Consider the following 14,362-nt stretch of genomic DNA (forward strand, 5'->3'; position numbering starts at 1 on the left):
TTGGGAAAATCTTTGGTCGTGTTAGGTAGGCTGATCCGTCTGTAATTTTCGATTGAAAGGAGAATCACAGAACACCAACATTTGTAGCTGTGGTACTTAGAACAATGACTAAGGTGTAGATTCTGACGATTTTCATAAAACTGTGGATATCTCGAAAACTAAGACTTTTACTGAAATCAAATTTGGATACTCTGGTCGGGCATGACCTAAGCTATCTGCAGGAGCCGGGTCGACGTGGGTTTACGGGACACCCTGTATGATTTATATCTTTTTTTTCTCTAGTTATTTCTCATTTATCAACGAACGAATCACACTCTCGCTCTTTCGCTCAATTCTCGATCATATTTGACTAGATATCTGCTAATTACCAAAGTAACTGCTAATTACTGAAGTAATTTACAGATTTCGAACGGTATTTTATTGATTTTCATTCTCAATAATGACCGTTAACCTACAACAATTGATTTTCCTTGATTTATTAATTTACCGCAGGTCCAAACACGATTAGGGAGAATTCAACTCGAGTTAACTCGAACTAAGCACAATTTGAGTTTATTCGAGTTAGTAACTTGAGTTGACACATAGTATCTTCATTCAGTCCAACGATTCGAAAAAAAATTTTCGTTTATTTATTAACTCCAATCTAAAATGGGATTAATACTATGATTTTCTCATTACCTTTTCACTTTCTGTGTCTAGTGCTGAAGTGGCTTCGTCCAATAATAATACTTTTGGATTTTTGATTAAGGCTCTCGCAATTGCCACCCTTTGTTTTTGACCTCCAGAAAGTTGGGTACCCTTTTCTCCTAACCTTGTGTCATAACCCTGAAATTATATTCTTGAGTAATATCGAATGTAGATGTTCCATATTATTTTTTGCTCAATCGAATATATTTCCTTAAATATTCTCTATTTACAAAGATAAGTAGGTAGGTATGCACCAAGAATTCGTCTTTGCTTAGGAAGTAATTTTGAATCTTTCAAATGTTTCCGTTATATCTTGATATAGCTATTGAAGAATTTGAAAATGCAATAATAGTTTATACGATGAGTATTATTGGACAACATTGTACAAGAAAATCAATTGCAGAATGCTTTAGATACATTAGTTTTATTGGAATTTATTGAACCTTTCGTTTGTTATTGGATTGAAAAGTAGTTTGGTAGTTACCTATGTACCGGGTTTTTCACCATAATTTGACCCCCCCTTTAACTTTATTACTAAAAGAGGTACAAAAAAATGTTTCTACAAAAGTTTCACGAAATCAACTGGTGTTTTTCAAAATGATTTAACAAAACGAAATATAAACATCAGAGTGGGCAATATATTGATTGCAACTTCAATTTTTCAAATGGAACACCCTGTATATTTTCCTATATTTCGCTAGCTCTTTTCTCCCTGATTTCGAAAATATAACATATATGTTTTGCCTATCTCTCTTATTCTGAGTATCACGGAGTTTCAAATTTTAAGAACCACCTGGCAAGCTGAGTAATTTGTTTTCAAGTGGAAGGCTGCTATAACTCAAAATGCTTTTTTTTGAGTTATCTCGTTGGCATCGATATATGACATACGTTTGTCATTGAATGAAACTATTCATCGAATATGCATTACAAAGAAGCTACAAGGAGAGAATATATGGAGTTGCATCCAAATCATCCAATTCCAATTTATAGTGGAAAACGTATGTCATATCGTTGCCAACGAGATAACTGAAAAAAGGGCATTTTGAGTTATCGCAGCCAACCACTCTGTGGTACTCAGAATAAGAGAGATAGGCCAAACATATGCTATATATTCGAAATCAGGAAAAAAAGAGATAGCCAAATATAGAAAAATATACAGGATGTTCCATTTGAAAAAACGAAGTTGCAATCAATATGTTGCCTACTCTGTATATATTTCGTTTTGTGAAATCATTTTGAAAAACACCAGTTGATTTCGTGAAATTTTTGTAGAAAAAATTTTTTTGTACCTCTTTTTAACAAAGTTAAAGGGGGGGTCAAATTATGGTGAAAAACCCGGTACCTAATGTCTATTAAGATATGTATCAGTTGACCAAATAATATCGAATTCATCTCTAATGAGTTTGGTGTCGACTTATTAAATTCTCAATTTAAAGAATTTCTGTTTCATATCGTCATTTTTGGTTAATTTCTTTTTAATATCAAAAGGAATACTCACCAATGGCAACGATACAATGAAATTATGAATATTAGCTTTTTTCGCTGCTTCTATGATTTCATCTTGCGAAACCTCTCTCGTATTATCTCCATATGCGATATTCTCTCCTATTGTTCTATCGAAAAGATTCGGTTCTTGAGATACGATACCAAGATGTGACCTCAAAGATGTCAGCTTCATTTCTGTCAAATCCTCCCTATCTACGCTGACAGAACCTGAATTAGGGTCGTAAAATCTCTCCAGAAGTTGAATCAGGGTGGATTTTCCACAACCACTAGATCCCACCAAAGCTACAGTTTTGCCTTGAAGAATTGTAAGGTCCAAACCTTTCAATACTGGAACCGCTGGTCTTGTTGGGTAGGAGAAATATATTTGAGAATAATCTATGGTTCCTTCTCTCTGGAAAACAAGATATGAAAATGAAGAATTGGTTTTGGTTGTTATCGATTTAAATTCCATCTGCTTTATTCAGTTTTTCAAAATAAGAATTTGAATGTATCATGGTTAATCATCCAGTATGCAGAGTTTAAAGTTTGGGACGCCTCATTAATCTCGGAAATGGATAGAACGATTTTTAGATCTTCGGCAAAGTTCTTATGATATGGCTGATGATATCATGCTGGTATTCACATTGTTGTCAGATCTTTCATTTTTCCGGAATAATAATTAATTTTGTTATTTCAGATAGGCCACCCTGTAATTTTTTTTACCTTAAATAAACGTTTGGAATAGAATTTCAAAATTTTTTTCTGTAAAAAGGAATGTTCCGTCTGTAAGGACAGTTTCTTTAGATCGCCGAAGTCATGCCATTGCTAAAATTAATTAACTTAATTTGCATTTTTGACTTTCGCTGAGTCGGCGCTAGTAATTTTGGCGCCTGAAGCAAATAATTTTTCGGAGACCCTGCTGAAAAAGCATCAAACATCAAACAAACTGAAAACATTTGACATTAAACAGTAACTTGTTTCGAATGCAAAATTGCAGGAATTTTCCATAAGTTCAATGTGTAGATATCGGCTTTAAAACAATTCGAAAGCGAAGGTAGTGTTGATTTTCGTCTTTGTAGAATATACAATGGTTTTATCCCTCTTTCAATGAGGGTAATAAAGAATTCTGTTTATATTGCTTGAGCTGTCATGAGTTATATTATACAGGCGGCTAAGTAAAGGCAGTTTGGAAATTTTATTCCAGGGAAGGTTGACAAATGAAACGGAGCGGAATAATCTTATGTTGTTTTTAAGAATCAAGGATGAAATTGACCAGCAAACTGGGCCGAATAACCGCCCCTCAAAAGAAGCTCCTGAAACGGTAAATTCACTGTTTCATCCCTAAACCCGGCCGTGGACTATCGAATTACTTCATACAGTTATTAAGAACAAATGAGAAATTAAAAATTTTTATTTTTTTTTTCACTCACCCATTCCTTTTGAATCGCATTTGGAACATCCTTTATTTTTGGTACACGATTCAATAATTTGAGGGATTTGGTAGCAGCGTTTATACCCTTCTGTAAATTAGGTGAGAATGAGAGAGCATTGGCAATGGTCACTGTACCCATAATAAGTGCCTGGGATACTCTAAAAAGAAAAACTTTTGTTAATATCTTTAACTAATCACTACAGCTTGAAGAGGAGGAGTAATATTCAATAAGAAATCTGTGACTTTTGATTTTAGGAAGTTATGAAGTTTTATGAATTATTGTATTGAAGTTGTAGTAATCCATAGAGTAATAAACATAGAGGGAGTATACGCAATTTTTACATGTCCCCAACATGGTTAGATTACGTTGTCGGATTGTGATATATTTTCAAATCCACAATTTTACTATATCGTTATGAATGTATATTATATCGAATGAAATATATTTATCTGAGTGATTCCAGATTAAATATGCAAATTTGAATATTTGGAATCCGATATTTTTCCTTATTGTCGAGTTTATGGTAAACAGAATATTCATTATTTTCTGTATCTACCTGCTGAAATCCAAGGTTTGGCAACTTTTGCTCTCCTAGTGTCATCGGTTTTTTCAAGTCGTTTGGCGCACTTGAAATTCATATTCTGAATTTTTTATATATTTAGGTATTTATTTCAATATATTTTGAGTTAATATGAAACGTTGATTCACTATGTAACATAAAAAGTGCGTTCTTTGTGGAGAAACTCGCGAATGGAATGAAATATCGTATCACTGATATGTTTTCAGTTCCGTGCGCTTCATGTCAAATTTGATAGTTCATGTTGGCGAATTTTCGTACTGAAAATGACTTATGCTCCCTCTATCTATGTTTATTAATCTGAGTACTAACCACACTTCCATCCACATAATCTTTATCATCGGTTTTCACACTATGTAAAAAAACGATTTGTTATACGAGTCTGAAGATTCTGTAGATTTGAGTGTGGTTACAACAATTTCAGTATAGGAAGTTATTTCTATGATCTAATGTTAAGTGACATTTTAAACCATCCGTCGAAGTTAACTTGAAGTCGATGAAACTTGTATACCTACAAATTTTATTTTATAAATTATGGTGAGATTTGAATTCTCTTTATTCATTCAGTTAAGTTAGTTCATTCAATTTTCTCTTAAATTTTATAACTTCATTTTAGCATAATATGCAACCCTTTTAAACGTAAGAGAAGCCATTATAAAACTTTGTAAATGTTAAATATGTTTTCAATACTGCAATTAAAAACCTGTTTTTTCAAGTGTAAAAACAGAAAAAGAGGAACACAAAATTAGGTATATCGAAAATATTCAATTTTCAAAATCTTTCGAATCAATATATACGAGACCAAATGATATTTGATTTGACATATCAATCTTCTACAAAACTTACTTATAAACATTGTCATAAGGCATTCCATCTTTTATGAGATATCCCCCGTAGTACATTGCTGTGCCATAAGCGAAAAATACGATACCCCTTGCAAGTCCAAACACAGCGCTTTTAAAATGAGAATTCCTTATTATCCTCCTCTGATGAGAATACAATTCTCTCATGAATATATCATGAAATACATCTTCTGCACCTAAAGAAGCAACTGTTCTCACGTTGCTGACAGCTTCTACAGCAATCTGAAATTTAATATTTATTTCGCTGTAGTATATGCACCAATAATTGAGAGAATAGAAGATTATATTATGTTTGCATCGAATTTATATGCTGCAAATATGTATCTCACTATAAATTAGGCCAATTGAAAAGTCCGCGGTCTGATGCACAGATGGCAGTGCTAGTATTGAACCATATGATTTTTAGTTAGTACCAACCTTCAAACGATACATTTCAAGATTTGACAGCAGTCCGACCATTAGTTTGCGAGATTTTGCGTTGTGAGTGTTATTTGAAAAAAGATGGAAGGGAAAGAATTTCGTGATCTGCTAAAATATTGCTTTTCGAAGGGAAAAAATACAGTTGAAGCAAAATCTTGGCTTGATGAAGAATTTCTGGAGTCTGCACCAGAAAAATCAACCATCATCGATTGGTATGCTGAGTTTAAACGTGGGGAAATGAGCAGCGAAGACGGCGAACGCAGCGGACGCCCAAAAGAGGCTGTCACCGAAGAAAAAATAAAAATAGTTCACAAAATAATTTTGAATGAACGTAAAGTGAAGTTGAACGAGATAGTAGAGATTGTGAAGATATCATCTGAACGTGTACATCATATCATTCACTAATATTTGTAAATGAGAAAGCTGTGTGCAGAAATGGTGCCGCGCAAGCTCACAATCGATCAAAAGCAACAACGTGTTAATGATTCTGAGCAGTGTTTGAAGATGTTCAAGTGCAATAAACCTGAATTTTTGTATCGATATATGACAATGGATGAAACATGGCTCCATAATTTCACTCCGGAGTCCAATCGACAGTCAGCTGAGTGGACTGCACACGATGAACCGTATCCAAAGCGAGGAAAAACACAACAGTCTGCTGGCAAAGTTATGGCATCAGTATATTGGGATGCGTAGTTATAATATTCATTGATTGCCTCCAAAATAGCCAGACCATCAACAGCGATTATTATATAGCGTAATTGGATCGTTTGAAGGATAAAATCGTTAAAAAACGGCCACATTTGAAGAGAAAGATGCTGTTTCATCAAGACAATGCGCCGTGTCACAAATCAATGAAAACAATGGCAAAATTGCATGAATTGGGCTTCGAATTGCTTCTGCATTCATCGTATTCGCCAGATCTGGCGACCCCAAAAGAATGCTCACTGGATAGAAATTTAGCGTCAATGAAGAAGTAATCGCCGAAACTGAGACCTATTTTGAAGCGAAAGACAAATCGTACTACAAAAATGGTATCGAAACGTTGGAAGATCGCTATAATCCTTGTATAACCCTCAAAGGCAACTACATTGAATAATAAAATCGAATTTTGCCAAAAAATGTGTTTTACTAAGGTAGAACGGGGACTTTTCAATTGGTCTGTTATTCTCTACAATATAAACCAATAGTTAGTAATGACTCGTGTTTTTGTATAATTGGTATTCATTGAAGTTGATGCAGCAAAAATAATAAGGTTTTTTTTAGCACGATCAAGTGAAAAATTTTCTCACCTTCGTTGATTTTTCTGCTGACTTCATACTCGAGCTGTTTTCTCTTCCACTCAGCCTGTTCTGCAGGAATATAGCCAGTAACATGAATGGTGTGAAAATAAGGGTTACCAGGCCAAGTTGCCAAGAATAGTAAAGAGATAAAGCAATGGAAACAACCAGGGTAGCCATAGAATTCACGATAGTGCCTAAACGTTGACCTGTTGCCTTGAAAGATGAAATGATAATTAATAATAATGTTAATTGACCCTTCCAGACCATGATGTAAAGTCAAAATAAAACGAAAAGATATAGAGAAAAAATACAGGGTACATAGGTGTACAACTTTGCTTCCACCGTTTTTTTTCCAAAATTCGAGGGTTTATTGTGAAAACTGGTTATACATTTATGATTCACAGTATTGTCAATCGATGGCCACTACTTCCTCCAATCTTTCGGACAGCGTACGAATCCCGCGTTGAAAAAATTGGTCATCCTTTGAAGCGATTCACGAATCGATCCAATTTTTTACTTCAAAAGACCGGAAGTGCTGGCCAGCCAGGCCGTGTGCCATTGATCGAAACAAGTGACTGTCCCAGGGAGCAACGTCTGGAGAATACGGTGGGTGAGTAGGACTCCCCATTTCAACGCTTCCAAGTATGTTTTGGCCACTTTCGCAACATGGGTTTGAGCATTGTCTTGCTGTTAAATCACTTTATTATGTCTCTCGTTGTATTGCGGCCGTTTGTCTTTCAATGCTCGGCTCAAACGCTTTAATTGTGTTCGATAACGATCGCCTGTGATTGTTTCAGTGGGTTTGAACAATAATAATACACTACGCCGTGTGGTAACACCGAATACTGAGCATGACCTTGAAACCGTGAAAATTCGGGTTGGCCGACGACGTGGAAGCATGGCCGGGATATCCCTATGATTTTCTGCTATTGGGATTATCGTAATGAACCCATTTTTCGTCTCCAGTCACAATGCGATGCAGAAATTCCTTTCGTCTTTACCTTGCAAGCAGCCGTTCACAAACAAACAAACACCGTTCAACATCTCTCGGCTTCAACTCGTACGGCAACCAATTTATTTGCTTATGAATCATTCCCATGATTTTCAGGCGTTTTGAAATGGCTTGTTGCATCGCTCCCAATGATCCTGCCAATTCTTGTTGCTTTTGACCTGAGTCTTTATCAAGTAATGTATCCAATTCTGCATCTTCGAAACCCTTCTATCTTCCACCTCCATGCTAGTCTTCGACGTCAAAATCACCATTCTTGAAGCGTTGAAACCACTCTCGGCACGTTCTTTCACTATTAGCGGCCGCGTTATAGGTATTTGAGAGCATTCGATAAGCCTCAGCCGCAGATTTCTTCATATTGAAGCAGGAAATTAAAACCTCTTGCAAATGACTAGATTTGGCTCGTAAACTGACATGTTTAATTGAGAATAACTTCATGTTGCAGACACAAATCGACTGATATTCGATAGCGTTATGTCAATAAATACCTAAGCTAATTGTATGACATCTACAATCTATTTATTTCGACTACCACTTACCGCTCCAGTCATCTATTGCAAAAATGCGAAAGCAAAGTTGTACACCTAATAAATAAATCAAATTCCTATTGTTTATACTTACTCCTTGAACCAGAGCTGCTTCACCTGACAATCTGGCAGATAAAGCACCAACACCATTTTCTTTCCTATCATACCAACCAACTTCTTGTTTCAACATGGCTTTGAACATCTGACTTCTCAAACGTAATGTGAGTAGCTCACCAGCATAACCAAAGAAGTAAATCTAAAATGTTGTTCGTTTCAAATGGGAAATTGATATAAAATTGCGAACTTACGCTAATGTAGGTTGAAGCTCCTACAATCAATCCAGCGGCTACAAAATAGTAACAATATTTGTTCGTTTCGTCGCGTATTTGATCGGACTTTGTGCTACTCAAAACCTGCAAAATACAAATGGTGAATTGCTGTTTCTAAACAAGATACCAGAGAGATCTTGTAACTATACAGGGTGGCCATTTGAAAACGAAACAGACGAGATTACAGACGAAATAAAGTTTTTCGATAGAAATGCTCGGACAGGTCGATTTCTGTTTCAAGGGGGACAACTTAAGATGTAGGTTACGGACGCATAGCGCTTCAACCCTTGGTACTACAACCCTCACCCCCAAATTTTGAATAGGGAAGATGGGGTGAGTGATACCTCATTTGAAAGGTATTTTTATACTGATTTCAGCAGAGTAATTGTTTTTTCATTTTATGCATTAGTTCTCGAAATATTCTCAACTAAGTATTTGAAAATTGTTTTTAAACGTGGGTTTAGTGGATCGAATAACTGTTTTAACACTTTTATAATATAAGTTTTATTCTTAAACAGAACAGGAGAACAACGGCTTCCAAGTTTTTTTTTTTATTCAACTTATGACGTACTACTCATAGACAAGACAAGACTATATGCGGCTGCGCAATACATGTCATTGATACAATCATAGAATATGATCAGTGTTACCACTAGGATAAATTAACTTGCCATTGTTCCCTAAACATAATAACAACACTCCCCCTCAATGGTAAGTTACCCAAAAAAATTTCTTAAAATACATTGCAGTTGATTGTAAAATTATTGAATGAACTTAGAGACAGCGGTTTCGTGAACAAATCTGCGAGTTGCAGTTTGGTTGGAATATACTTTAGTGAAACTGTTTTATCATTTATTTTGTCTCGAATGAAATGATAACGAATATCAATATGTTTGAGTCTCTTGTGGAACTCTGGGTTCCTACACACTTTGATAGCCGATTGATTATCTTCATAAATCATGACATTTAAACTATCACAAATTTTTAAATCACTAATTAAACTCTTAAGCCAACAAGCTTCACTTATGGCTAAGCTTAAAGCTATATATTCCGCTTCTGTTGAAGACAGAGCTACGGATGATTGTTTTCTAGAGCACCAACTGACTGTGCACCCAAAAACTTTAAATACATAACCAGACGTAGATTTCCTGTCTGTTCTATCCCCAGCCCAATCTGCATCAGCATATCCTTCAATTTCATTCTGAAAATCAGTTTTTCTAAAAACTAAACTTAAATTTTGTGTTTTTTGAACATATCTTAAAACTCGTTTAATCGATTGCCAAAGTTGTGAACTTGCAGTTGATTGATATCTACTTAGGATACTTATGCTTATACATAGATCTGGGCGAGAGCATAACATGGCATACATTATAGAACCTATTGCTGCTCTACATCTTTCTTCAATTTCTATACTTTCAGAATTTTTGCGTTTAAGATCATCATGTCTAAAATTTGGTTCCATAGGGGTATTACAAGGTTTACAGTTTTCCATTTTAAAAATTTTCAACATTTTCTTTAGATATAAAGTTTGGTTGATTATGATTTCATTTTTCAATACATTTTGTGTGATGTGCATACCCAAAAAATAACTGATACCTCCTAAGTCTTTCATTTTAAAGTGTTGATTCAAAGTAACTTTTAGATCATCAACCTCTTTTTCATCTGATCCGGCAATTAATAGATCATCAACATAGATCAATACAAAAATCTTTGAACAGCCTGAAATTTTGTAGTAAATACAGTATTCATTTTGAGATCTTACAAAGTTCAATGTCATCATTAAATCATTAAATTTTTTATACCAATTTTTTGGTGAGGATCGTAATCCATATAAGGACTTCCTTAGCTTTGCAAATTTTCCTGTGTCAGTATTAAAACCTTTAGGTAATAAAATATATACATCATCATCTATTTCTCCATTTAAAAAAGCACTACATACATCAAGTTGATGTATCCTGAAATTTAAATTATTGCATATAGCTAAGAAAATTCTTACAGAAGTTAATTTCGCTACTGGACTATAAATATCGCCGTTTAATGGAATTGTCTGTTGAAAACCTTTTGCAACAAGTCTTGCTTTGAATTTCGTGACACTACCGAACTCGTCTTTCTTCCTCTTATACACCCATTTGCACTCTATGACAGGCCTTTTAACATCACTATCACACACTACTTCAAACGATTCATTTTCTTGCAACGATTTTACTTCCTCCTCCATTGCCTTCCTCCATTGCTCAGCCTCAACGCTTTTCATAGCATCTTCATAGCATGTTGGTTCGTCATCTTCTGTAACTGTCAACAACAAACTATCCAAATCCATTTCAAAATCTTCAAACCTTGGGTTTCCTCTTAAGTTTCTTCTCAGGTTATATCTTCCATTCACTATTTCTTCACTGATTTCTGGATCCAACTCTTCTTCATCGGTAATTGTCTCTTCATCGTGTACAATATTATCAATTTGGGTATCTTCTAACTCCAAGTCTTGATTTTCTTCAATATTACAGAATTCAGTTATTTTACCTTTTGTTTCTTGAACTTTTTCTGGTAGGAATATTACATCCCTCTGTATGACAACCTTGTTTTTATCAGGTAAATACACTCTAAATCCCTTTGTGTCTTCTCCATAACCAAGGAAGTATCCTTGTTCATTTTTTGTGTCCCACTTCAATCTATTTTCCTTAGGTACTAGTACTGAAACTCTACTTCCAAAAATATTAAAATTTTCCATCTTATATTCCTTTTGATTCCATAATTCAAAAGGAGTTTTAAACTGAACAATGCTTGGACCAGAGCGATTCAGAACATATGTAGCGGTATTTATTGCTTCTGCCCAAAACATTTTTGTCAAATTTTTATTGCTATGTAACATTGTCCTGGCTGCTTCAACCAATGTTCGGTTTTCTCGTTCCGCCCTTCCATTTTGTTGGGGAGTATATACCACTGTGCGTTGGTGGCATATACCTCTGCTTTGCAGACATTCCGTTACCTGTTTGTTCACAAATTCTAAACCATTGTCTGTCCTCAAAACTTTCATCTTTGCACCAGTTTGCCTTTCTGCCATAGATATATAATTTTCAATTGCTTTTGCTACTTCAGATTTCTGCTTTAGGAAATAAACATGTCTATATGAGGTGTAGTCATCTTTAAATAATAAAAAATATCGAGCTCCTCCTAACGAAGGTGTTTCCATAGGACCACACACATCTGCATGAACTAGCTCTAAAGGTACAGTAGCTCGTGATTCACTATGTTGAAATTTTAATTTATGTTGTTTGCCCGATAAACAGTATTCACAAATAAATTCATTGTTTATATACTCAACATTCATTTTTTTAAGGAAATCTTTGATGTACTTAATATTTTGATGTGCTAATCTGTGATGCCAAGTCTCTAAATTTTCTATATTTTTAACTGTCATACATTCAGAAATATTATTAGTTAATTCATTTTCTATTTTGTTTTCATACATTTCCTTCTTGAACTGCATTTTATATAATTTATTCTGTCTTAGTGCCTGGGCTCTAATATTTCCATATTTATCAAAAAACTTACATGATGAATTATCAGATGACATGAAATATCCCTTATCAAGAGCACATCCAGCCGAGAATAAATTAAATTTTAGGTCAGGTATATACAAAACATTCGATAATGACGTTTCAATGAATTTTCTTCCATTATAGGACCACATTTTAATATTTCCATATCCTCTTACCTCCAATGTTTGCCCATTTCCAACTTGCACCATCCTAGGGGTTCGATCCTCGAACATTTTCTCGAACAAGCTTCTATCCCATGTCATATGTTCAGTGGCTCCCGAGTCAAGGTACCAATCACCTGATTTTACACCATCTGAATATACCATAAAAGCGTTGTGTTCCACTTCTTCTTTGACAGGATTCTTATTCGACGGTTCTTCCTTTTTCTTCTTGATCCAACAAGTCTGAACTAGATGTCCTTGTTTTCGGCAGTAACTGCAAAATTTATTTGTTTTATCAGCCTTATCATTCTTAGAGTTCTTAGTTCGAAAGTAACAGTTCTTTGCTATGTGACCAGCTTTTGCACAGATGTAGCATTTTTTGGTTGGATTATTCTGAGAACTCGTTTTGCTTACTAGTGCTGTTGTCGACTCTACTGTTTTGCATCTTTCTTCTTCAAGCAATAATCTAGAGGTTAACTCTTCCAATGTTTGATTTTTATCTGGAACTGACTCCCATGCTGATCTGAAGTGTTTAAAATGTTCTGGCAAGGTCATCAAGATTTTAGTAATTATCATTTTATCTGACAGAACTTCACCTGCAGTCTTTAATTTGGTTTTTATTTCCTCAATTTTGGATATAAATGTATTCACAGAGGAATCAAAGTCGAGCATGAAAAACCTTTGTTGTAGCAAATGCACACTTACAACTGATTCTTTATCATATACCGTTTTTAATTTGGTCCACATTTCTTTCGCAGATTCACATGACAGTAAGTGAGTTAGAGGACCTTCTTCCATACGTGTAACCAACAATTCTTGAGTTTTTGCGTCGTCCTTGAGCCATTTGTTAAGTTCATCTCCTGAACTGGGTTTTATTCTTGAACCATCCGCGATCTCGAAAAGACCTCGTCCTTTTAATATAATACTGGTTTGAAACTTCCATATGGGCCAATTATCACCATTTAATTTTAATGTCGTCGTGGTCGTGTTATCTGCCATTTTACACCACACGTGGTTTTTTCGATTTTACTTTTCACACACTCGAAAAACGTATCGTTAAATTGTTTTTATTCCAGTTGCACGACTGGGCACATAACCTGTTTTTAAACGTGGGTTTAGTGGATCGAATAACTGTTTTAACACTTTTATAATATAAGTTTTATTCTTAAACAGAACAGGAGAACAACGGCTTCCAAGTTTTTTTTTTTATTCAACTTATGACGTACTACTCATAGACAAGACAAGACTATATGCGGCTGCGCAATACATGTCATTGATACAATCATAGAATATGATCAGTGTTACCACTAGGATAAATTAACTTGCCATTGTTCCCTAAACATAATAACAACAAAAATGAAGTAGTGCTTTCATGGCACTTGTAGTGTTTTGTGAAAAATCGACATTTTGAGCTTCAAAACAACCATGACTGTGGCTTCCTTCCTAACTAACTAACGCATGAATATTTCGAGAACTAATGCATAAAATGAAAAAACAATTACTGTGCTGAAATCAGTATAAAAATACCTTTAAATTGAGGTATCACTCACCCCATCTTCCCCTTTTCAAAAATTAAGGTTGGGGGTTGTAGCAGCAAGGGTTGAAGCGCTATGCGTCCGTAACCTACATCTTAAGTTGTCCCCCTCGAAACAGAAATCGACCTGTCCGAGCATTTCTATCGAAAAACTTTATTTCGTCTGTAATCTCGTCTGTTTCGTTTTCAAATGGCCACCCTGTATACTTTGACAGCTGTCTAGGCATGCTATTATTACTCACTCCAACAACATCTCCAAACAGTATGGCGAATATGGGACTGGAGAAACCACTAATGATGGAAGCTATACTGGCTATTGAGATTTGGAACCATTCAGGCTTGTTCATTTTTATAACTTGTAGGAATGATACTGATTCTATTTCATCAGGTTCTTCTTCATCTGCAAACTATTCGAAAACATGTTATTCTTTAAAACAACTCAAATTTTGTGGGTTTACAGAAATATTTTAAAAGAACTATACGGGTCAAGTTTCATTTGTAGGGGGACATCGTGT

The 14,362-nt window shown here is 35.0% G+C and overlaps 1 protein-coding gene across 2 annotated transcripts in view; it reads right to left on the reverse strand.

Annotated features, from left to right (window-relative positions):
* LOC123673894 (ATP-dependent translocase ABCB1) overlaps positions 1-14,362 on the reverse strand; it is a 29,503-nt gene that overhangs the window by 727 nt on the left and 14,414 nt on the right. For both annotated transcript variants that reach the window (XM_045608642.1, XM_045608641.1), the window contains exons 12-19: positions 14,090-14,254; positions 8,593-8,697; positions 8,379-8,540; positions 6,758-6,961; positions 5,029-5,267; positions 3,603-3,762; positions 2,186-2,584; positions 679-825 (exon numbers count right to left, since the gene is read on the reverse strand). In XM_045608642.1, coding sequence (XP_045464598.1) covers positions 679-825; positions 2,186-2,584; positions 3,603-3,762; positions 5,029-5,267; positions 6,758-6,961; positions 8,379-8,540; positions 8,593-8,697; positions 14,090-14,254 — 1,581 coding nt within the window. The remainder of the gene's footprint in view (positions 1-678; positions 826-2,185; positions 2,585-3,602; positions 3,763-5,028; positions 5,268-6,757; positions 6,962-8,378; positions 8,541-8,592; positions 8,698-14,089; positions 14,255-14,362) is intronic.

Source organism: Harmonia axyridis, chromosome 2, assembly GCF_914767665.1.
Source record: "Harmonia axyridis chromosome 2, icHarAxyr1.1, whole genome shotgun sequence".
Taxonomy (NCBI): Eukaryota; Metazoa; Arthropoda; class Insecta; order Coleoptera; family Coccinellidae; genus Harmonia; species Harmonia axyridis.